This window comes from Ochotona princeps, chromosome 4, assembly GCF_030435755.1.
Source record: "Ochotona princeps isolate mOchPri1 chromosome 4, mOchPri1.hap1, whole genome shotgun sequence".
In the NCBI taxonomy this organism is placed as follows: domain Eukaryota; kingdom Metazoa; phylum Chordata; class Mammalia; order Lagomorpha; family Ochotonidae; genus Ochotona; species Ochotona princeps.
The window spans coordinates 93,136,139-93,160,271 of record NC_080835.1 but is presented as its reverse complement, the minus strand read 5'-3'; the positions used below and the strand labels follow the sequence as shown (position 1 = coordinate 93,160,271).

Sequence of the window (24,133 nt, the reverse complement as noted above, 5' to 3'; positions counted from 1 at the left end):
TCTTTGCCATGATGTCAAATGGATTGGACCACTTTCTGCCTTAGTTTGCCTTCAACATTTAGTGGGTGCCTATTATGCATGTGGTCATGGGTTACCTCTTATGAGCAAAGGAGTATACCAGGCTAGAAATGAGAACTGGGGAACTAAATCCAGGACCTCTGTAGGAATCTCAAGAACCATACGTTCAGCACTGCTCAGACCTCATTCCAGCTTTTCTTCTCTTAAGGCCTTTGAGACTTCCACTAAGGGGCACCACATGATGGGGAGGGCGGGGTGCAGCCTTGAGGAGCCACCCGGCAATTCCCTGTAACGCAGGTCAGGGGCACATGTCTAACATCCTCAGTGGACAAGAACCCGCGTGTGCACAATGGCCCCCAAAGAAGACTTCTTGTCTTCCCAGGAACTACTCACAACAGATCAACTGCCATTAAAGTGTCATTCTGGCCTTACACCTCCCCAACTCACACAAGCCAGCTCCAAGTTGTTACCTTTATGGGACAGTATGCTCCCTTGGAAATTCATGGTTTTCTTCTCTTGTTTGTGCGCATCAAAAGCCCAGAAAAGGTTCACCACATAGCCATTCACCTGCCAAGAGCCAAGAAACATGTCACGTGAAGAACTGACCATCTTGGAAATGCCAAATGCAACAGGTAGAATGGAGAATGCATCTGTTTCCTGTTGCTCCCTCAAGCATTTCATTTCTTAGGATGGCTGAGTTGCTTATTTTGGTTTGTGAACAAGTTCTGTTTGTGCTGTTGTTAATAACTATACTCCACGTATCTTATTTTTCTATTTATTTGAAAGACCGATATTTTCCATCTACTAGTTCATTCCCCAAATGCCAGCAACAGCCAGGTCTGGGTCATGCTGAAAACAGGAACCTGGGACAGTGTCTTGACTAGAGTACCAAATATCTCCCTCCTATATAATTTAAAACAAATGTGAGAGGCTGGTGTTGTGGCACTGTAGGTAAAGCTGCCACCTGACATGCTGGCATCCCATATGAGCACTGGTTCGTGTCCTGGCTGCTCCACTTTCAAACCAGCTACCTGCTAACAGCCTGGGAAAAGCAGTGGGAAATTCCTCTAGGGCTTGGGCCCTACACCCATGTGAGAGACCCAGATGAAGCTCCTGGCGTTGGCTATGGTAGCCATCTGAGGTATGAACCAGTGGATGCAAGATCTCTCTCTTTCTCCCTCTCTCTGTGTAACTCTGACTTCCAAAATAAACAAATAGATCTTTAAAAAAAAAACAAGGAAAAACAAATGTGAAGCCATTTTGGAATATACATACTCAGCAAAACAAAAATATCAATGTAAAGTAAAGGGTAGAAATTAATTAATAAAGGTAAGAGGAAAAATGAAGATGATTAAGGATTTATCTTTTTCAAATAGTCCCCACAGTCAAGTGCAAGAAGTCAACACAAAGTAGGGGCAGTGAGACTACATGGTCTAACATTGGTAAATGCATTCACACATCCAGAAGCACTACCTTTCCCAAGCCCTGAGCTCATAGAAGCTGGGGCCTAGAGATCATTAATTATTTAAAAAAAATCAAAATCAAAGTATTGTCAAGACCAAAGACAATGGACAAGAACCATGTCAAGGCCACTTGTCGGGGTATATACTCTCTCTGAAGTTGGGGGGGGGGTGACACTAAATTATAGTTAAGTAAATGACACAAGAACTTTGAGTGCAATTTGACCTAGTACAAATTCAGAGGAAGGATGGAATGGGTCAAAAAAGAACATGATGGGAAGTGGATCACCACTCATCCCATGGACAAAAATCTTCCATACAGAGGGGCCAAGCAAGGGACGGATGGGGCTGCAAGAGGATCCTGGGGTGGAAATAAGATGGATATGTTTCCAAGATGCCTGACTCTCCCACAAGAAGGTTACTCTTCCACTGTGAGAACCTCTGCATTAGCGCTCAGCACCAGGAAATCCAATAAAGCTGAAAATTACAGGGCAGACATACTCTGTTAACACCAACTCTTTATTTGCACTGTAGCTGTGAACCATTTAATTATATGGTTAAAGAAAAAAAAAAAAGGCACCAGGCTAGGCAGAATAATTACATGTGGAGACTCAAGTTGTTCTTCGTCGGGGAAGAAATCCAACGAGTTCTGGTATTTTAGCTTCGCTAGAATCAGCTTGCTGGTTCTGGACTATGCTGTATCAGTCCCCTCACAAAATCAAGTCCCTCCACAATGGTTAGCTCACACATTCCACATTACCTTGATGTTCCCATCCACAGTCAGGGTAAAACTCAGGGAATTTTCATCATAGCTGTCAATGTGGATATTTGGCGGTGGGATCACTGAAAACAAACAGGAATTCAAAAAGAGAAATGACGGGATGAAAAGTAAGGCAGGCAGGACTTCACAGCGCTCAACTCAATAGACAAAGTGATCATTCAGTTGGGGAAGAAAGGGCATTTCTTTGGCAGTTTTTCCCCTTTCTATCTCTTTTACCCTGTTTTCCTGAGGCTGAGGTTGGGCCCACAGCTGTTTGGTGCATACAAAACTATCTTGGCTCAGTCAGCTACACTGGCAATTAGGTCGAGCAGAAAAGTTCCATTTCGTAAATGTCCCCAAACACCCTGCCTTAGCTGGTTCTTAAAGGTGCAAAGATCATTTAAAGTGCCACTTTTACTGGCTCTAAGTCCCAGTACTCTCAAGCCTTTTTCTGGAGGTGGACTATACATCCTAAATGCTCATGGGGCAAAATGGAAAGCAGGTGACCCCTTAATGGAATTCAAATTCCTCTTCTCCAGGACCTAAGAGCTCTGTAGCCTGGTGCAGGTTATTTATGTTCCCTGAGCCAAGAGGCATCATCCGCACTTTACAGAGCTGGGACAGTTTGTGAAAATAAAGTTCCTGCCTTTCCCAGCATTCAATTCACATTCTCCTCATCTCCCTTTCCGTATTGGGCAGACTAAAGACTTAACTGGTGTCTCTTGAAAACTGGAGCTCAAGCTAAGAGTGGAGGGGCAAAGAGAGAATGATCTAGAACAAAGACTCCTCTCTGTAAAAGCAATGAAAAAGGCAGGGGTTAAGAGGTGAGGTTTCTGTTAGTCATCTTAAAGCTCTGCTCCCAAGAAAGTCCATGTAGCTTGGGAGAGCATAAACAGTCGGACTCAACAGGGTAAGTATTAACCGAAGAGAAGAATCCAACCACTTGTTTATCAGACCCTCAGTACATGTATCCCCTACACAGACAGGTGGCAGAGGCTCAATGGTCTGGTTAAAATTTGGTGATAGGGCCCAGCACGATAGCGTAACGGCTAAAGTCCCTGCTTTGAACGTGCTGGGATCCCATATGGGCTCCGGTTCTAACCCCAGTAGCTCCACTTCCCATCTAGCTCCCTGCTTGTAGCCTGGGAAAGACAGTGGAGGACGGCCCAAAGCTTTGGGACCCTGCACACGCGTGGGAGACCCAGAAAAGGCTCCTGGCTTCAGATTGGCTAAGCTCCCGCCATTGCAGCCACTTGGTGAGTGAACCATCGGATGGAAAATCTTCCTCTCTGTATATCTGCTTTTCCAATAAAAATAAATAAAATCTTTAAAAAAAATTGGTGATAAGATAACTGTGTCAAGATCTGGAGGGGCCCCTCTGGTAGGTGATCAACTTTGTAATAAAGCCAGGATTGAGGAAAGTTCGGCTGGAAGAAGAAAGCTACTCTAAGGCTCCAAACAGCCAACGAGCACAATGGAATGCAATGTTCTGTAGTCCAGGGAAGGCCTACCTGAGTTCTGCTCCTGGCAATCTGGGGCAGGTCACAGTGATCTCCAACTCCCAGGATTTGACACAAAGGATGATAATACTTACAGGAGTTATAGGACTAAACAGAGATCAACTTGTGTAGAACAAGTGCAGGGCTCAGGTGTGCGGAAAGTGCTCGGTGGATGATGGCTTCTCTCACTTCCCCTATGAATTTACTACATTCACTGCTTAGCCTTGTACCTCTGGCCGATGCCACTGCTATGCTTATCCTCTGCCGCTTTCTGTTATTACCAAGCCAGGTTAGGAACATTTCATACCAGGTATGTTCTGACACAGGACAGCTTTCTTTCGCTCTTTCCCCACTTACAGAGATGTGAGGAGCTGACGGTCATCAAAATCCCCAAAGAAGCAGCAACCGCCCAGAGTTTTTTCAAGCACAGATGTGTCCTGACTTGTGCTTATGGGATTTGAGGTACATATGGCTTAGTTGACTTTCCAAACTTACTTCTTTTTGGCATGGGTGGATGGTCTTTTTCCCCAGATTTTGAAGGAAGATGTGCCAAAACAATGAAAAACTCCAGGAGAATGGGAATCGAGTAGACCTTCTCTGACACCTGAAAGTATTCTAACCCCACGGACAGAGGAGCAGCACTGGGTTTGGCTGACTCTTGCCTTGATCTTAAAGATTCCAGGTTATAGAGGTCACTGGAGGTGACCATTCATGACCCACAGCTTATTCCTCACTTCAAGTGCAATCCATCAGCCAGGATCAATGCCACACAGTGCTCCCCTGTTTATAATATATCTGTAAGTCCAGAAACACAGAAACCAAAGTCCCCAGTGCCAAGGCTGAGATCAGGACACGCGCTCAGAAACATGAGTGGCCAGTAGTCCTTCACCCAAAGGGAGACAGAACTCTTGCATGTAATGGCCTCCGTGCACTTGTTCATCAGCTCTTCCTTTAGCTCCCACTAGAAACCAGTGATAGAGCAAAGAAAAACAGATCAGACTTCTGCCCTGGCAAAGCACACATGCAAGAGGATTAAGTCAGCTTCCCTGGCAAGCAGAGTGGCCCAGAGGACCACATGGTTCTCAGCCCAGTGGGAAGCATGTAGCACAATGGTTAAGAGCATAGGCTGTGGAGCTGAGCAGATTGGGTTCCAGTCCCAGATCTGTTGTTGAGTGATGGTATGCCTTAGGGCAAATGACATCACTTCTTTCCAGTTCCTTAATTGTCTCTGTGGTTGTTCTAAGGATTCAGCGAGAGCAGCTGCTGCAGGTAAAGCAGTGAGCACTGTGGAGGGCCTAGGTATTAGCTCTAGTGCTAGCAACTGCTACCTACATGTGGCGGGCTGGTACCCCTCAGAGAGGAAACCAGTGCCAGCAAGATGCTAATAAGGACACTACAAAGGAGCATCACCACAGCGCCTCCATCTTCTGTGAGAAGGAAGGACTCCTTGTATTTGAGAAAATGTACATGCACACAGAGGCAGGTGTGTGATAGCCTCCTGAATGAATTCCTTTGCATGTTTGCACTGGAAGACATAGACTCAGTGGTCACCCAGAAAGACTTCATATCTAAAGCCCTGCTGGTGGGCACTCGGAAATGTGCATGTGTGCGGCAGAAGGGAGTTCTGTGACTTTTCAAACCAGGGCTTCTCTATTTTGTAGTCACTCAAACTTGCCTCACAGGGTTTTTATCTCCTCTAAGTTTGCAAAGGTTGGAATCATTTACCTTTTCCTTTTATGGTGGTAATGGATTTGGAATCGCTCCAGTTTCCTATCCCACGACTAGTCACCGCAGCCACCTTTTCAAATCAGAATGTAAATTAGTGTGAAATAAAAGAAAACAGACCATACTGCAAGAATTCTGAGTGAGTTCAAGGAATGAGATCTTGGCAATAAAGATGGAAAAAAATTATAAGAAGTGACCCAGAATATGCAGAGGCCCCAGCAACTAACATAAAAAGGGAAAAAGACGCAGTGAAGGCGCTTGGTGCAGGGATGGTAGCAGTACTAACAGGACAAAATTGCTCTTGACGGACAGATGTCAACATTCTTCAAAAGGGACGGTATGTGTGAATGTGTCATATATACATACACATATAAAATGAGTATTGAGGAAATGATCAGTGTATGTGACTTTCTGGGTCAAGTGCACTTAATGGTCTCAATGACCATTTGCACAACACTTTGCACAAAACCTATTTTGTTTCTGTTAGCAAAATTAACAATTCATTTCACAGGAATGTCACTGAATCAGTTTACAAATGCCACTTATTATAGCTCTGCATCATCCTGTATTTCAAGATAAGCAGAAAAGAAATGGGTACAGAGGTGCAGGTGCTGGCAAGCAGACAGGCTACTGGGGTTACTAGCAGGCACAGCGGCATTATCAATTCTCAGGTATCCACATGCCACCTCCTCCCAGGATGAGAAGTTGGGCATTTGGCAGATGCTAATATGTGTCCTACACAGACAGGCACAGGGTTCTCAGAAAGTGGGAACCACCTTGCTAAGGTCTGAGACTGTGCAGGCAGTCAGAACAGCTGTGATACTCACTCTGATGGTGTACAGTGCATTGACCTCCAAGTTCTTTATTTCTGTTGAATTACTAGCAGCTCTTTGGGAAGTCCACATCTTGGAACCGCTCCTGCTACACTCTACCTAAAGTGAGAGGGGAAAAAAATACCAGTAACAGATCATCTCAAGTTGTGGCGGGGACACAGCTAATACCTTACAAAAAGACAGGAGAAGAAAGGGTAAAGTAGGGGCAGAAAGTTCTAATGGATGATGGGTCCTTCACCATAAAATCGTGCAAAACCAACTCCTAGCCATACAGAACAACCAGGAAGCACCCAGCACCACAGCTCACGCACTAGCTCTTGCCAGACACTCACAATGTATTCACGAATGAGGCCGTGAGTGTGGAGAGGAGGGGTCCAGTGAGCCATGATCACACCTTCTTCTTCACTGTGCAGTGACAGCTGGAGATTCTGAGGGGCATCTGGCACTAGAAGAGAGCCCATTCAAAGTCAGATCACCCTGTTGAAAGATGACGCCATCTCACACACAGAAAACCTTCTAAAGACATCACCAAAAAATTGTTAAGATCAATTAATTCAATAAGGTTTCAGAATGTGAGCTCGCACACAAAAATTGGGAGCATTTCTATATACCAATAATGAACTAGCTGAAAAAAAAAAATGAAGAAAGCCAACTCCACTAATAGTTGCACAAACAATGAAAAACTTCAACAGAGTTGAAAGAACCCTGTCATGAAAATTATAAAAGTACTGATGAAACAAATTAAAGAGGGCACACACAAAAAATGAAGACAGTCGATATTCATGAATTGTAAAGAATAATAGTTAAAATATTCACACTACCCAAAATGATCTATACAATCAATGTAATCTCTATGAAAACACAAGACATTGCTCACAAAAATGAAAAACACTAAAATTTGTATGGAATGCTAAAATAGCCCCTATAAGCCAAAGCAATTCTGCAACGGGGAAGAAAGGAACTGGAAGCATGCCTACAACGCCATGACAGAATTTAATAGCACGATGTTGGACTTGTGACTTGTTGCTGAGGACTATACTATTATAATAATAAAGGAGAAAACAATGTGTGTGGGGGGTGGTTGGCAAAGGAGGGTAGGGCGTGGACTCCCTATGCCTATGGAAGAGTATCATGAAAAATAAAAAATAAACTAAAATAAAAAGAATTGGAAGCATTATACTACCTGATTTCAAAATTTACTGAAAGGCTATAGCAAATGAGGCCAACATTTGGATTCAGTGGACTATTGCCTCTGCTTGCCAATCAGCACTCCCTACAAGAGCCCTGATTCAAGTCCCAGCTGCTCCGCTTCCGATTCAGCACCCTGCTAACACGCTTCAGATAGCAATGGGAGATGACTCAGGTACTTTGGTCTCTGTTTCCCACATGGAGGATGAAGATGGAGCTGCTGGTTCCTGGCTTTGGCCTGAACGTTATGGCCATAACCAAGCAGATGGAAGATCTTTCTCTCTATCCTGCACTCGCTCTCTCTCTCATTTTGCCTTTCAAATAATATAAGGACCAGTGTTGTGGTGTAGCTAGTTAAGCTTCCATCTGTGACATCAGAATCCCATATGCAAGCCAGTTTGAGTTCCAGTTGTTCTATCTGTCATCCAGTTTCCACTAATATAACTAGGAAAAGTAAAAGAGCGTATCTACATTTGAGACCTGGAAGGAAGGGTAAGCTCCTGGCTTTAGCATGGCCTTGCTATGGTCATTGTAGAACTGAGGATTGAACCTGTGGATGGCGAACTCTCTCTCCTCACCCTGCAGTGTGTGTGTGTGTGTGTGTGTGTGTGTGTGTGTGTATGTATTCTTCCCTTTATAACTCTGCCTTTCATAGAATTTTTAAAAATATTTGTTTACTTTTTATTGGAAACGCAGAATTACACAGAGAAGGAGAGACAGAAAGAAGGATCTTCTATCAGCTGGTTTACTCCCCAAGTGGCCATAATGGCTGGAGCAGAGCTGAGACAGAGCCATTTCTTCCAGGTCTTGCACGTAGGTGCAGGATCCCAAAGCTTTGGGCCATCCTCTACTGCCTTCCCAGGCAGCCGGGACATGAACATGCACCCACACTGAGATCCTAGCAGTTCCAAGTCTAGGATTTGGCCACTAGGCTACTGCACAAAGATAATCTCTCTCTCTCTCTCTCTCTCTTTCTCTCTCTCTCTCTCTCTTTCACACACACACACACACACACACGGGAGAAAGTGCAATCTTTCCAACAAATGTGCTGAGAAAACTGGGTTTCCACAGGCAGAAGAGTGACACTAGACCCTTTCTCACTGCATATGCAAATAACAACTCAAGATGGAACAAAAATGTGCTAAGACCCCAACAATAAAGCTTTTAGAAGAAGACAGGAGAAATGTTTCAGAAAATTAACCCGGGCAAAAATTTCTTGGCTATGATCCAAAAGCACAGGAGCAGAAGCAAAATTTGACACACATGACTTCATAAACTTCAAACCTCTGCCCAGCAAAGGAAACATCACCCTACAAATGGCAGAGAATATTTGTAACCTATCCATGTATAAGGGATTTATGCTCAGAACAACTATCAATCATACATACATAAATCTCATCCCAACTAGAATGGCTTTTACAGAAAAGCAAATAATAAGAAACTGCAGTGAAGATTCAGGGAAAAGCGGAGCTCCCCACACCACTGGTAGACAAGTCAATTATGGAAAACACAAAACTAGGATGAGATTGAGCATATGACCCAGTGATTTCACTACTGGGCAAACATTCAACGGAAATAAGCCAGTAACCTAAAAAGATCCGCACCTCCATGTTTACTTTAGCACCATTCACCGCAGCCAAGCTACGCAATCAACCTAGGTGTCTACCCAAGCCTGAACAGATTAATAAAATGTACTATAAATGCACAATAGATTGTTTAGCCATAAAAAGAATAAAATTCTGTCATTTATAGCAACATGGAGGATATTATCTGAGATGAAATAAGTCAGGCATGGAAAGGCAAATCTGGCATGCTCACACTTGTATGTGCAAGCTAACAAAGCTGGTCTCACAGTGCTAGAGAGTAGAATAATGGTTACTAGAGGCTGAGAAGAGTGGGAGGGGGAAGAAAAGCAGAAAGGATAGTCAGAGTGCACCATGGTGCAACTGGACAGGAACACTAACTACCAAAGGCATACAGCACGATCAATTGCATATGATTGACAATAATTAATGATTCCAAATAGATGGTAGAAAGCATTTTGAAAAAAAGAATGATAAATGCTTGAGATCATGAAGATGCCAGTTACTCTGATCTATCATCACAGACCAAACATAGATATGTATAGATTAAACTATCCCATGGTACCTATTATGTATAATCATTACATATTAAAATGTCATATCTAGTAACATGTCATTTAACTTCATGGCATTGTAAATTTCTATTTTTCTTTCTATTGTTGATCTTGTATCATGACTTTTCATTTAAGGGGATGTACAGTAGCTGTGAAATGGAGATTAACATCCAGATGTGAGGATGCAGTGTGGTATGCATTTCTGTTTCCAGACAAAGATGGACTTTTAATTAAACTGTTTACTATATCGTAACAATAGGATTCTGGACTCTCTGCCATTGTCCATGCCCGCAATGATGGACATATGACTGTGTATGAAGAACTATATGTTAGTAATGATATAGAGGAACTAGGTGGGGGGGGAGGAAATTGGGGAGGAGATAAGGGAATATACAGCTGTATCACAAAATGATAGCAATAACAATAAACTGTATATTAAAAAAAATGTCTTTCAGTATGTGTATTTCATTTATACGTTGGCCAAAGGGATAATATTCTTGAGTCAAGAATCTCGAGCCTGATTGGGATCTATCTATTAGCAAAGCTGGTGGTTGGGTCTTCACTGTCAAGGCACCCTTCCTCTTCTTCCAGGAGGCACGATGAGCTCTTCACCCCTCAGAGTCTCATGTAAATCTATGACTCACCAGGGTGCAGGAGGCACTCCCTTCGACAGGTTGAGTCACAGCTGCCCCTGGGACTTTGACACTGAGATGTTAATTATCAATGACAGCATCTGCTGCCTCAGTCTCTTTTAGAATAAAACAGAGGACCATGGAGATGCTTACTGAGGAGTAAGACTAATTTTCTCAATCACAAAAATCCTATATCCAAATGAATATGATCACTTTCAAGGCAGATTCCTTAATGAATTTAATGCTAGCATTTTCAAAATACTTTGAGAAATGGGGAAAAAATGTCTGGGATAAGTTTAAAGTCACCCATGTCAACAGCTTTGAAAAAAAAAGAAGGCAGGAAACTTTCTTAAACACATGAATTTAGTAAAGTTCATAAAAACCTAACCACAGAACTACACCTGATCTTAGCCAAAAAGCCGAAAAGCAATTAACCACAGAACTAAACTAGTGAAATACTTAGTTTACAGAAAACGCATATCATGGATTTTAAAAACTTCTGTGCTGCAATTAACTCATCTTTTAATTCCCTTTTCCATGAACTTTCTAAAGTATTCATATTTTAATGATAATGGGTTCAAAAGCACCGAGTGCTCCAAAATATTTAGAGAAGGAAGTTAGAGACAGAAACTACACAAGAAATGCAAAGGAAGGCAATGAAGGAGAGATTCTGAAATTAATTTGTTTTGATGGAGGGGTAGTTATGGAACCCAGATCTTTTCATATGGACCACCAGCATCGTCTTTTCTTTAATGCTTATTTATATTCATCTACCTGAAAGGCAGAGAGAGAAAGACAATGAAAGAAAGGCCACAGACAGACAGAAATCTCCCATACACTGATTCACTTCTTAAATGTCTGCAGAGTGAGGACTGGACCAGGCTGAAGCCAGGATCCCAGAACTCCACCCAGGTCTCCCACATGGACAGCACGGATATCACCCATGCTGTCCAGGATACATGAGCAGCAAGCTGAGCAGGGTGCAGAATATCCAGGACTCAGTCGGGCACTCTGATCATGAGGTGTGCCTCAATCTGCTGGATCACAATAATCATTCCTGAAATTAACTTCTTAAGATAAAAGAACATTCTCTTCCATCACAAGGAGAATTACATGCTCAGCAACTCTGGCAAGACCACAAAATACAGCCACAATACTTCTGTGTGTGTAAGTCACACATAATTATGCTTCTACGTTCCCAGGCAGCATCATGAAAGCTCTCTAGAAATTCTGCATAAGGTCTTGCATATGCCATAAGAATAAATCAGGGGGCTGGCACTGTGGCACAGGTTAAGCTGCCATCTGCAATGCCAGTATCCCATATAGGTGCTAGGTCAAGTTCCAGCTCTTCCACTTCCAATCCAGCTTCCTGCTCATGTACCTGGGAAAGCACTGGAAGACAGTCAAGTCCTTGGGTTCCTGCATCCATGTGGGAGATCTAGATGAAGTTCCAGGCTACTAGCATGGCCCAGTCCTATCCACTGCTGCCATTTGTGGAATAAACCAGTGGATGGAAGATCTCTCTTTATCCCCCTCTTTCTCCTTCTCTCTGCAACTCTGCCTTTCAAATACCCAAATAAATCTTTCACAACTTTAAAAAATCGTGATACTTACATCCCTCTGGAGTCCTCAACGTCACAAAGTCATTGGTGTTATGCACCTTGCTTAGACACTGAACCTGCACTTTAACCTGGTAGGTGGTATCTGGTTTCAACACTTTCAATACAGTGTTTGTCTTATTGCTGTGGGTCTCCAGAGTCTTCCACATGCTCTCTCCAACCACTCTGACCAAAAGAATAAGAATATTGTCACATTGAAACAGGAGTGGTTAGATGCGTGACTACAGTCAAGAGCCACACTGTGCACATCTCAAGAGAATTCATGGCACGTACAAGGGCAATAAAGACATCACTAGCCCCACCTATAGTAGACATTGTATACGCAAGCAGCAGAGGGCATTTTTTTGGGCCGCATCCAGGTCAAAGTTACATTCCCCGAGAAGTCAGCTGTCCACTGAAGGTTCTGCACTTTGTACACAGTTAACTCATCTAGAAAGACAAAGGGAAAAACAAAGCAAGCCATCTCTAGCAAATCCTTGACTTTCAACGGACCCAAGCAATGCCTTGCTTTTAAATCAAACCAAAGAGTGAGCAGTCCGCAATCACGGGAAAACATATCCCCTAAAGTGTGTCGTAGAAATGCTTGTGTCTGATCCTTCCTGGGGCATTCTGGGTATTTTTCCTTGTTCTTTATCCCCATCCTATCGAGTGTGATTTAAGGCTGATTCCCAATAGAGAATGACGATAAGTGCAAGGACAATGTCACTACAGGATCTGCTACTAAATGTCACCCAAGGAACTGTGGAGTCAACCCCACAAGCAACCTGGGGGCTGTGACTACACGAGAGTGTAGTATGAGGTGAGACACCGGTCAAAAATAACTCTGAGACTAGCATTCCACTGACAAGCAGGAGGGAGCAGCCAGTTATACAGGTTCGCCGATCGTCACTCACGGGACGGTCTAAATCGATTTCATTTCATTTCATTTCAGACTGTAGAGATGTGCACAGCGTCCTTGGCCAGACGTGACCTCCCTGTCCTGGGGGACTCAGCCGGACAGGCGGGGCCAGCACTCACCACTGCAGTTCTTCTCATCGCTCTCATCTGAGCAGTCCAGGAAGCTGTCGCAGCGCTCCGAGAGCACGATGCAGGCCTCGCCATCCTCACACTTGAACTCCCAGCTCATGCAGGTCAAGGTGCTGTGTGTGGCTGAAACACAAAGAACCTTCCTAAATCCTCAGGGAGACGGGCCGCGTTTTAGCAAAGACTGGATCTAGGTTTATTCATATTTAAGAAAAGCAGATTGGGGCATGCCATGGGCACAGCAGTTCAGATTATCACAAAGCATATCAGAGTGCCTGCGTTCAAGCCCCACCTCCATATCCAATTCTGGTTTCCTGCTAACACACACCCTGGGAGACAGCAAGTTCTTGGACCCCAACCACCCGTATGAGAAACCCAGATGGAGCACTCAGTGCTTGGCCACACCCTGGCCCATTCCTGGACACTTCAGGCATTTGGAGAGAGAACCAGAAGATGGGAGGTCACTGTCTGCCAATCATGTGTGTGGTACATGTGTGTATGTGCGTGTACTTGTATATGTCTGCCTTGAAAATAAGTAAAAAGTTTTTGAAAGGGAAAAAGAAAAGCAGTTTAAATGCTATGAAATAACTGCTTTCTGCTTAAAAACAAGTCCATGCCCCTGGCTTTGGGAACTCCCTTCTTCCTGATCCCCACATCCTAGGAACCATTGTCAGCATACCAAGATTTGTCATACTTCCTCTTTCTCTTTCGTTATTCCCAACACATTCATCTCTAACTGGCACCTGGCCTCCAACATCAGCCACCACTGCTTCTGGTTCACCCCCACTCCAACTATGATTTAGTCCAAATGATGGAAAACACAAACACTCCTCCCCTAAAATCTTCCCTGATTAGAGAGATCAAATCCAAGCATGGCCATCTTGCCCAAGTCCTCTGCACTCAGAAATCCAAGCATCTGGGACACACTGCCTGCTGTGTCCAGGATGCCAGGCACCTGCAACTTTACCCTCTAGGCATCATCAACTGTGACGTTTTTCCTAGCTTGAACCTGTCTTTCCGTAAAGATAGTCAAGCCCATCTTTGAACTCGTCAATCACCTAGATAACTGTTAATTACTGCTTCTGCTGCATTGCATTACAGTTGCTTACTTGATGTTCCTTCCGCTGGAATCTGCAACCGCAGACACCTACGAGATGCAGGCCATATCATGTGCAATCAGCAAGCATTTGGTCCTTCCATTCCAAAGGACATGAGAGCTAACTGCACGCCCTCCAGGTCGCCTGCTTTCACCTCCTAGCAGTTGCTCGGCAGGGCACTCCAGTGGGGGCCAGTGCCCCCCTACATCTCCTACTCCAAAGACAGTAGACCTGGGCACACGGGGAGAGTGGGCACTGGGACCTAGTACTTTTAAAAAATGGCCAATTCTAAATGTATACAGTGCACACACCATCTTGCACTGGGTTCAGGATGCCACCAACAAGAAGCACCCAGGCTGAGAGTGAATTTTCCTAATGGGGTGCTGGAGGTGACACCTCCAAAAAGATGGTCTCGAAGTCTTACAAATATTCACTAAATATTTCTAAAAGAACAAATGATACATACACAGAAGGTGATGATCTTATCCTTAGATATAAAGAGTCAATGAAACATGTTTTGCTCATTCACAAAGCAGCTTTACCGCACACGTTCCTGCTATGTCACAGCCAGCCAGCATACTAAACAGAAGGGGATCTTAACGACACAGATCCATGTGGCCACACGGTAGTGTAGACTACAGTAATAAACATGCAGGTCACACCATGGGTGTGTGCTCATGCAGAAATGTAGTACTGTGGTAGGGTACCATGCCCGCTGGCACTGTGCCCCGTGGTGAAGTGCCCTCCCACTACTCACGGCAATTGGCCTCATCCTGGCCGTCCTGGCAGTCCCGGTGGCCATCACAGCGCCTCCAGTTAGGGATACACTTCTTTGGCTGCTGGCACTCAAACTCAAATCGGTCACAACGTCCAAGTTGGGAGGGGGCAGAAGTAGCAGTGGCATTGGCTAGAAGAGAAGAGTTTGAAGATTCACTTAGCATGGAGGATAGTGAGCGGCTACAGTCACCAACTTACGTATCAGGAGAAGACGAGGCTGTGGGAACTGCATCAGGGACCCAAAGACAGAAATCTGCATAAAGAGAGCAGACTGAACACAGACAGCCCTGCTCCCTCTCAGGCAGGACCCCCTGACGCCAGAGTCAAGAGACTGCTTTGAAAATGCCAGAGCATGAATTACGGGAAAGAGCACAAGAGCTGGGGATCTGAAAGCAACAAGACAGAGCCCAACGATGGAAGAGTGCAGAGACGCAGCCAGACCAACACCATGCAGCCTGCAAGACACTCAGCAACTGCTCCCTCTTGTCCACGAGGGAAGGGCAGAAAGATGTTGAAGCAGCAGCTGTTTCCTACTAGCGACAGCAAACAAGCACCTTGCCTTCCTCCCAACGGCAGATGGAACATGGTTACCCACACAGGGTAAGAGCTGAGAGTGAGCTCATCATTGTTCAGGCATCTTCTCTGGAAAACCAAGCCTTCTCAGACACAGACTGCAAATGTCCGCCATTTGCTCAGAACGGCTGAGCCGTGTGAGCCCCCAGCCTTAAACACCATGGGGAGCACAAAATACAGCCCCTCTGCCTCAGAAAAAACAGTTGGTTGGAGGGAATAGACTTTGCAAAAGGAAAACTTCATAAACAAGCATTCTCAATATACTCAAAAAGAAAGAAGGCTCATGAATTTGTGAAGAGTGGAATACTACAAACCTGGAAAAGCTCCTCAACAGAGAGCTGTGATAACCCAGATGAAAGATCTCAAGGGACAGTTAGAAGATCACGTTAGGCAAATATCTCCCAAAGTGGGAAACAAAGATACACTAAAAAAAAATTAGAAAATATGTTCTTTTGAAAAAATGTAGCAGGAAGAACCAGATCAGAGAGTCATTACATGAATGCTGAGTTACAAAAAGAGAGGAAAAATGGGTTGGAAGAGGAGAGAATGAATATGCTCAGTGAAATACTTCAAGAAAAACTCCTCCAAGTAAAATACAGAAATTTCCAGGATTAAAAAAAAGGCCCTGGGTGACCATCACCCTGGACAGCAAACACTGCAAACTCTTTGGTCAAGAAGTCCCAGAGAGCCAAAAGCAGGTTATACAGCTTAAGACAGCTTCGGGTTTCCCAAAGCCTACTCAATGGCAAAGGCAGAGACTTCAAAATGGTAGAGAAAAATTACTCACAACCAGCACTCAAGCCCAGATACCAAGGGACTCCGAAGACACGAGTAAAGTCTCAGCTACACTTTTCCCATGAACTCCTTTCAGGAACTTTCTTGAAAATGGGCTATTCCAAATTATGAGATTGAATTTAAAAAAAAAAAAGGAGAGAAGGAGGGAAGGAGAGTGGGCAGGAAGGACAGATGGGGAGGGGAAAATGAAGTGGGATACAGCACGCACAGCTCCAACACAAGAGGCCCTCTCAGAAGACACCTGTGTCCCCCACAGGAGGAACTGGTACCCATCACAGCCACCAAGGTCAAGAGACAAAAGTGCTGAGGGAGGCTGTCACAGCGTCCTCTGACAGAGCTCTCAGAGGGTGTGCTCCACCCAAGCAAGGGCGGAACCCGAGAAGAGCAGAGAGCATTCATGGGACACCAACTCTTCGCCTATTATCACAGCAGCCTGAATTGAGGATTCAAAGTACTACCTAGCATGGTAACAGGAAATCCACACCACTACCGTGAAAAAAAAAAATCTATGAAATCATCAGGAAGTAATAACGGGCCAATCATTCTGAGGACAATAGAGAAGGTCAATGAAGACAGGAAAAGAGACAGGCATCATTCAGAGTCCACGACAGCTCCGCAGAGGCAAGACGAGAGAGGGAGAATCAAAACCTGCTGGTTCAAAGCAGAAGTCTCCACCTTCGGGAAACAAAGAATTAGAAGTTGTCATTTTTACAAACACCCTGGCTGTTCCCACTCTGTGCTGCCTTCACATCACAATTGGATCAGGGTGTCTTTTGCTCAGAAATCCACACGTGTCTGCGCCCTGACGGTGCGTGAGTTTCACACACAGCGAGAGGAGGCCAAGGCTTTCCTAAGAAGGACAAAATCCTCACCGCAGGCCTGCAGGTGGGACAAAAGCAAGTCCGGCGGCTGTGCTGGAGCAAAAGTCAGGGGAGCCCAGGAGAACTCAGCTCACACTGGGCTGGGGAACTAAGAATGCATCCACAGTGAGCTTCCAGGGAAGAGGACCTGTGATGGCCAACAGAGAGGCAAAAGGGACAAACAGAAACAAAAGAGGAAACTCAGATTGGGGGCCAAGAAGCTTCCTGGTATATCCTCCCACAACAAGTGGGTTTGAAACAGACTTCTGTTTCAGAGAACGCACAGCCTCCCCACCTCTGCTCCGTCTGCACCTGAGCCAGGGTGTAGGGTTCCTTTCTTCTCTTTTTTAATTGTTCAAGTATATTTATTAGCTACCCTGATATAATTTTGTAGGCTTGGGGGTCCTTTCTTCCCCCTTCCCTACCTCCTGCCTCATTCCCCCTCAACTTTGTGTCCTGAATTATCACAGTTGGATAGTTGCTTAGTAGCAGTAATAAGGTTAACTTTCTGCTATTTAAATGTATCATGACAGGATCTGGTGTGGTAGCCTAGTAGCCACAGTCACTGCCTTGCATGCAGCAAGATCCCATATGGGCGCCAGTTTGTATCCCGGCAGCCCCGCTTCCCATCCAGCTCCCTGCTTGTAGCCTGAGAAAGCAGTTAAGGATGGCCCAAAGTCTTGGGACCCTGCACCCGTGTGAGAGACCTAAAAGAAGCTCATGGCTCCTGGCTTCAGACTGGTTCAGCTCTGGCCATTGTAACCACTTGGGGAGTAAATCAGCAGATGGAAGATCTTCCTCTCTGTCTCTCCTCCTCTCTGTATATCTGACTTTCTAATAAAAATAAATAAATCTTAAAAAGCAAAATAAATGTATCATGACGTGGTAAGTATAGACAAAAGTAGAAAAAAAATCCAGTATCATACTATACAGGTACATTTACATGTTTCATTGAGAATCCTATTTTTATTTGGAAGTAGAGACAGGTACTACAATGTAACCACTTCCTAGTGCACTAGTTTCTTTTAGTTTATCTGTGAGAATAAATGAATATACTTGATTATATCTATTTATTTTGTGTTTTGCATAAATACCACCTTATATCAGAGAGAATGTATGATATTTGTCCTTTTAGCATTGGCATATTTCACTAATAATAACGATCTCCAGTTGGGACCATTTTATTGCAAGTGGTGGAATTTCAAGGCCTACCTCAGCATCCCACAGTGTGCTTATTACGCTGCCCTTCAAGCTACCTCTTGGATCAGCCACTAGATGGCAGTGCCCACCCTCCTTTCACCAGGACAGGCCCGACACCTAGCAAGCAGGAAAAGCTGCCCCACCTCCCCATCATTCCAACTGTAATTTCCCACCAAGAGGGAGAGAAAGGTGGCCGGATTGCGGCAGGGTGTGGGGCTGGGAATCTCCCCACCCTGGAGGTGCACAGTTGGTAAACGAGGAGGTTGGCCACAGAGTATCATGCCAGCTAGACCAGTGCAGCTGCTTGTAGGGGTCACACTGCCCCTCATCCCCAAGAGGTCCTTCCTGCAACAGCAGATGCTAAGGGACAGGATGGAGTTGGGACTCACCGAATGAGGGGCAGGCTTCCTCGTCAGATCCATCTGCACAATCTCGGTACCCGTCACAAACCCAGGTGTCTATCACGCAGGCCCCACCACTGCAGCGGTAATAATTGGGCAGACACGTGGAAGGGGCAGGTGTCGGAGATGGGAGGACATGAGAATCTGAGAAAAAATACCAAGCAAGGAAACCCCAAGCATTAGAAGACACTGATCTCAGACCAAAACGCAGCCCACATGGTGTGGGTATGTCAGTGCCCCAGCAGGAGGCCAGTGCCAGGTCCCGCTCTGCAAATGTGCAGTAGAACACATTGCATTCTTCCTTTTGGGGGGAGCTGATCTACCACACGTGCTGCAGTGAACACCGGCTAATATTTTATTTTCTTAATTTCCATTTTAATTTCCAGAGTCAGCGATTGACAGTAAGCTCGCATCAGCCAGCTTACTGCCCTCACTGCCTGCAAGAGGGCTGGGTGAGGACGGGTCGGGGTGAACACAGCCTCTCCCAAGGCAGTGGCAGAAATACCAATGACTTGAGCCAACACTGCTGCTCTCCATGGTCTGCCTTCGCAGCGGGCTAAAACCAGGAGCTGGAGGTAGGCATCCAACCCAGACACGTTCACACGGGACATCCATGCTGTGAGCACCTGGCCAAATGCCAACTCCAGCCTAGCAGGAAAACTGCTTGACTTTTGTAAGAATCTGCTGGAAGGCACACGGTGGCTAAAAGAAGTCCTACTGAGGTCAAACACCATTCTGGTGAAATGAATCACAAACTCGGTTTGGAGACGAGAATGCTAAAAAGGAAAAGGGCAAAGTAGCTCAATGCCTCTGACATGTATCAGGGCATACCAGACCCTGGGCACCTTGCTACAGTGGGTGCAGGTGGGGTCTGAAACTCCGCATTTGCAATAGGAGATGCAGACACTACCACACTGCAAGTTTCTACACTTTTCATTGTGCCTGCAACGGTACGAGCAAACTTAGAAATGGCAGAACCCACACCTTAAAACAGCAGAGATAGACAGAAAACGAAACAAAAAACCCTGGAATCACACCCCACCAATTCCAAGACTGTATGAAATGAGTCAGGCACTGCAGAGACAAGGTAAGACCTCGGAAGGAGAACAGGAAGGACTGCCCTGGCCTCCGCTCTCAGCAGCTTCTCACCTGGCTGGCCCAGCACACGGGACCCTCTTACCTCCACAGTCCCTCTCATCAGACCAGTCTCCACAGTCATTCTCCCTGTCACATTTCCACCTGTTGGGGATGCAGTGGCCATTGTCACAGTGGAACTGGAAGTAGCGGGAGCAGTTGGGGGCTTCCGTGGGGTTTTCTAGGAAGATAATCACACAATCAGTCACTTCCCTGGCACATTGCTCTGTGCATTCTGCTCAAAACCTTAGTCCCAGGACAACCTGCACTGCCTTCATGGCCCACATGTGCACAAAAATACAGCCACAAACTTGGCTCATTTGTTCTGGTTTCCACTTCCAAATCCTGAGACTGATCATCTAACTCTGAATTGTGACATTTTACAAAGGGATGGCCTCAACGCTGATGACGACTTGACGGTGACAACATTTTTGCTATAATGTGGTCTGTGACTTTGAGGGATCGGGGAGCACTCTCTATCACATTTTCCATAATTCTATTCCCAGTAATTTCTATGCATAATGTGGCCTTGCCCATTGAGAAAAGAAGGGGACATGAAAACAAAACAAAACAAAAAAACCCAGTTCCTGAGCATCAGCATCTCCTAGGCAGCAGTTCCAGGACTCAGGTCTTCCTGGGGGAATTCAGGAATTGGTAGCAACTGAGACTAAGGAAGGAGAGGCAAGCCTTCCCAGGGTAGTGCTGACTGGTGGCTCCACTGTGGGAGCCGCGGTCGTCGAAGGCGGTCTGAGCTCCGCTTACCACAGCTGGCTTCGTCCGAGTAATCGCCACAGTCGTCCATGCCGTCACACTTCCAGATCAAGCTGATGCACACACCATTCTGACACTGGAACCCAAACTCATCACAGACCTTGTGGAACTCGGGATCATGGGCTGCATGGGGAACAGCCGCCCGTCAGGCCAGACCACCTACAGCCCCCTGGCAGACAGGGCTGGAGGCAGCGAGGGGAAAAGGCCAACGCCCCCCTACTCAAGGGTAGTCTGGCTGGAAGACTCCTTGTAGCAAAACCCAAGCCTTCTCTTCTCTGTACACATCCACCAACAACCAAAAAGCGAGGTCCTTCTCAGAGGAGGAAAGCTTAGCTGCTCAACCACGATCTGGAACCTGATGGGAGTTCAGCCAGGGGTGGCCAAACCTACGTGCCCATGGGTGACCTCCCTCTTCAACCCATCCCACTCACAGCATCCCGCGAAGGCTGGGTCCTCATCAGAGCCGTCGCGGCACTGGATGATCCCGTCACACACCATGGAGTGGAAGAGGCACTGCTGACGGTTCTTGCACACAAAGTCCATGAAGCGCGTGCAGAGGGGCTCTGAAAGGGAGCAGGGCACCGTGGAGGGCCATGAAGACTCGGGCAGTAGCTAGAGCCGCCACTCGCTGGGCACACGCCCTGTACCAAGCCCACAGCCGAAAGATCCTGGATGCAAAGTGTACTGTCAGACTCTCACAACATTGTGAGAGCTCTCAGAGCCCTGGATTTCACAACGAGAAAATGGGAAATGACAGCCCTCGGCCGTCTTCCAAGAGCTCGCAGCCGAGGGAGCGAGCTGCCCCATCTCAAAGCCATGACCTCGACCACTAGTGATCTGACACCGATTCTGACAGCACCTCTCTGTAAGGCACCAGTGTTGTAGACAGAACTGTGTCTCTCCACAATGCAAAGCTGAAGCCCTAGCTCCAAATGTGATTGGGGGCAGGAACTTCCAAGGAGGTATGAGGGTTGCATGAGGTCATGGGACAGGGCCCTAATCCAACTGGAAGACTTGAGAGGCAAATGCAGACAAAAGGCCTGCTGAAGAAGCAGCAGGAAGATGGCTTTGGGGCTTCACCTGCAAGCCATGCTTGAATTTTAGTTTTACCCCTGGGTCTCTGGCATGCTGACTCACTGTGCCATTTGGACTTGCCAATTCCCTAATCACATACGCCATGCCAACCAGTCTGTGAATGTCTGTCTGCCTTTCTCTCTCTCTCACGTGCACACACACAATCGATTTTTTTTCTCTGCAGAACCTCGACTAGTGTAATGAGAGCAAAGCCATTAGGCTCTGTGGGCCAGCCAGCCTCTGAACTACTTTGCCACAAGAGTGTGAGAGCCACCGGGTATGGCCTACAGACAGCCAGCCATTTCTGCTATCAGAAACCAGGTCACCGAATCTCAAAACTGACTCTGGGCCACATTTCACTCACAGGCCAACTTGCCACCCCTGCACCAATAAACTCACTACCATCCTGAAATGCTGCAGAAACTCCCAACACCCAAGGGCACTCCAGTTAATGCACTCAGGATCCTTAGCACCAGCTCTCTCAGTTCGCCTAGGTCTATTTGAATGTAGGACAGCCTGTGATCCAAGAAACTCTTTCTGGGTCCAAAGGAAACCAGGGATCTAGAGGTTCACCTGACCCCAACAATGTTTTCCTGAGCAGCACTGGGTGGCATCAGCTAAACACAGCAAATGCCTCCAAATTAAAGCAGCTGATCCACTCATAGGACATAACACACACTGGCACAGGAATATTCACTGGCACAACAAGTGGTCCATGATTCCCACCCCACCCAGCCCTGCAACTCTCCTTGTCATCATCAGCCCTAGGCACTCTGATCAGGACATGGAATCCAAAAGACTGAGTCTAACAGACACAGCCAGCACGGGCCTCCATGCACTCTGGAGCAGAGAGCAGACTCACCACAGTGCTGCTCGTCTGAGCCATCGGAGCAGTCGTGCAGACCGTCACAGTGCTTGGTGGTTGGGATGCAGGTGCCGTTCGGGCAGCGAAACCCATTGCACTTCTTCTCTGAAAAGTGAGTCAGCAAAAGAGAAGAATGACGAATAGGAATCAGGCACGCGCACATTGAGGGTGAGGTAAATATTCGAGGACAACCCCAGGGCCACTTGACCATAGCTAGGAACATTACAAATGTACGGTTACTGTATGATTCCGCTTGCAGAAGGACTGTCTGCGTACAGGACTGAAAATTAAATAATGTCGATACAAGGCTACAACCTGTACTCAATACAAGCACACATGTTACCTAAAACCGTGACAGAGGGAAAACCACCGCCACGCCCATCTATCAGGGACTGCTTAATCAGTATCGCCTGTAAGCTGGGACACCAGACAGGTGGGAGAGCTGTTCTATATGAAAACTTACATCCTAGAGATCAAGTCAGGGGGAACATGACAAACACAAGATACAAAGCAACATTCATGCTATATGATGTGAGTATAATATGACAAGAATACAGGTACAAATTTTGAACGTAGATAAACAAAAATATTCAGGAAACATTTTCAATCACAGTTTATGAGGAGGACAGAGAGGAAACTGGGCAGGGGAAAGAAAAAAATTCTACTGAACATGTTTTTACATTTTTGTTTTCCATTTTCAACCACACTAACTACCTGTTCAAAGCAGAAGGATTTAATAATTCTTACAAAGCAAAGCTTTAAGGGCCAGCCCTGCTGTATAGTTGATAAAACCACCATCTACGGCACTGTGTCCCACGTAGGTGCCGATTCAAATTCCAGCTGATTCACTTTGAATCCAGTTTCATGTGAATGACCTAGGAAAGCAGCAGAGGATGGCCCAAGTACTTGGGACCCTGCATATAGGTGGAAGACAAAGAAAAATCCTCTGGCTCCTGGCTTCCGAGCAGCCCAGCTCCAGCCACTGCAGCATTTGGGGAGTGAGTCAGTAGATGGCAGATCTCTCTCTCAATCTCTTTCCCTCTCTCCTTGAAGATCTCTACCTATCTTTCTGTAACCCTTTTAAGTAAATAAAATGTAAAATAAAAGTAAATAAATGAATCTTAGAAGGAAAGGAAAAAGCTCTAGTGCACAGAAAAAAGCAGGACATGAATCGTGATTATGAAGTCCAGCTTGTTAAAGCTTCTTAAATGACTCGCCACTTTTAAGTTCTCAAGAAGTGCAAAGCAGAACTCCCTAGGAGAAAGCTTGCCTACACGTGCTAAGAGCCTGAGACCTCAGAGCCAGCTCTGTGTGCACAGGGTGAGGACGGACATGTCCTGATGCTCCACTGCAACGCCCCAGCGTGCTCACCCTTCTCCAGGGCAGAGGCTCTGCCAGACGCCAGACACTTGGTACTTTTCTACTTACTAGTTGTTGAATTCTTTATCAGGTGGAAGGGGAAGCCTGTAACTATGAATAAACTAGAAGCATTTCATTGTACAAAGTACATTAAAAAATAAGAAAGGAAGGTGGGCGCTCAAGCTGGAGGAAGGCTAGGATGGGAAGTGTGACTGTGCTCCTAAATCTGCATATATGAAACACAAAATCTGTTCCCTTTATTTAAACAAAATAAGTTTTAAAAACTCAGTGCCAAGCCCGGTGAGATAGCCTAGTGGCTACATCCTCACCTTG

The 24,133-nt window shown here is 45.8% G+C and overlaps 1 protein-coding gene across 2 annotated transcripts in view; it reads right to left on the bottom strand.

Annotated features, from left to right (window-relative positions):
- Nucleotides 1-24,133, bottom strand: part of SORL1 (sortilin related receptor 1) — a 169,188-nt gene that overhangs the window by 15,202 nt on the left and 129,853 nt on the right. For both annotated transcript variants that reach the window (XM_004584985.4, XM_058664017.1), the window contains 14 exons: nucleotides 22,439-22,546; nucleotides 20,934-21,065; nucleotides 20,494-20,625; nucleotides 19,778-19,912; nucleotides 18,586-18,741; nucleotides 14,749-14,898; nucleotides 12,889-13,020; nucleotides 12,174-12,300; nucleotides 11,867-12,036; nucleotides 6,628-6,740; nucleotides 6,290-6,394; nucleotides 5,463-5,535; nucleotides 2,239-2,321; nucleotides 489-585 (listed from right to left, as the gene is read on the bottom strand). In XM_004584985.4, the coding sequence (XP_004585042.2) occupies nucleotides 489-585; nucleotides 2,239-2,321; nucleotides 5,463-5,535; nucleotides 6,290-6,394; nucleotides 6,628-6,740; nucleotides 11,867-12,036; nucleotides 12,174-12,300; nucleotides 12,889-13,020; nucleotides 14,749-14,898; nucleotides 18,586-18,741; nucleotides 19,778-19,912; nucleotides 20,494-20,625; nucleotides 20,934-21,065; nucleotides 22,439-22,546 (1,713 nt within the window). The remainder of the gene's footprint in view (nucleotides 1-488; nucleotides 586-2,238; nucleotides 2,322-5,462; nucleotides 5,536-6,289; nucleotides 6,395-6,627; nucleotides 6,741-11,866; nucleotides 12,037-12,173; nucleotides 12,301-12,888; nucleotides 13,021-14,748; nucleotides 14,899-18,585; nucleotides 18,742-19,777; nucleotides 19,913-20,493; nucleotides 20,626-20,933; nucleotides 21,066-22,438; nucleotides 22,547-24,133) is intronic.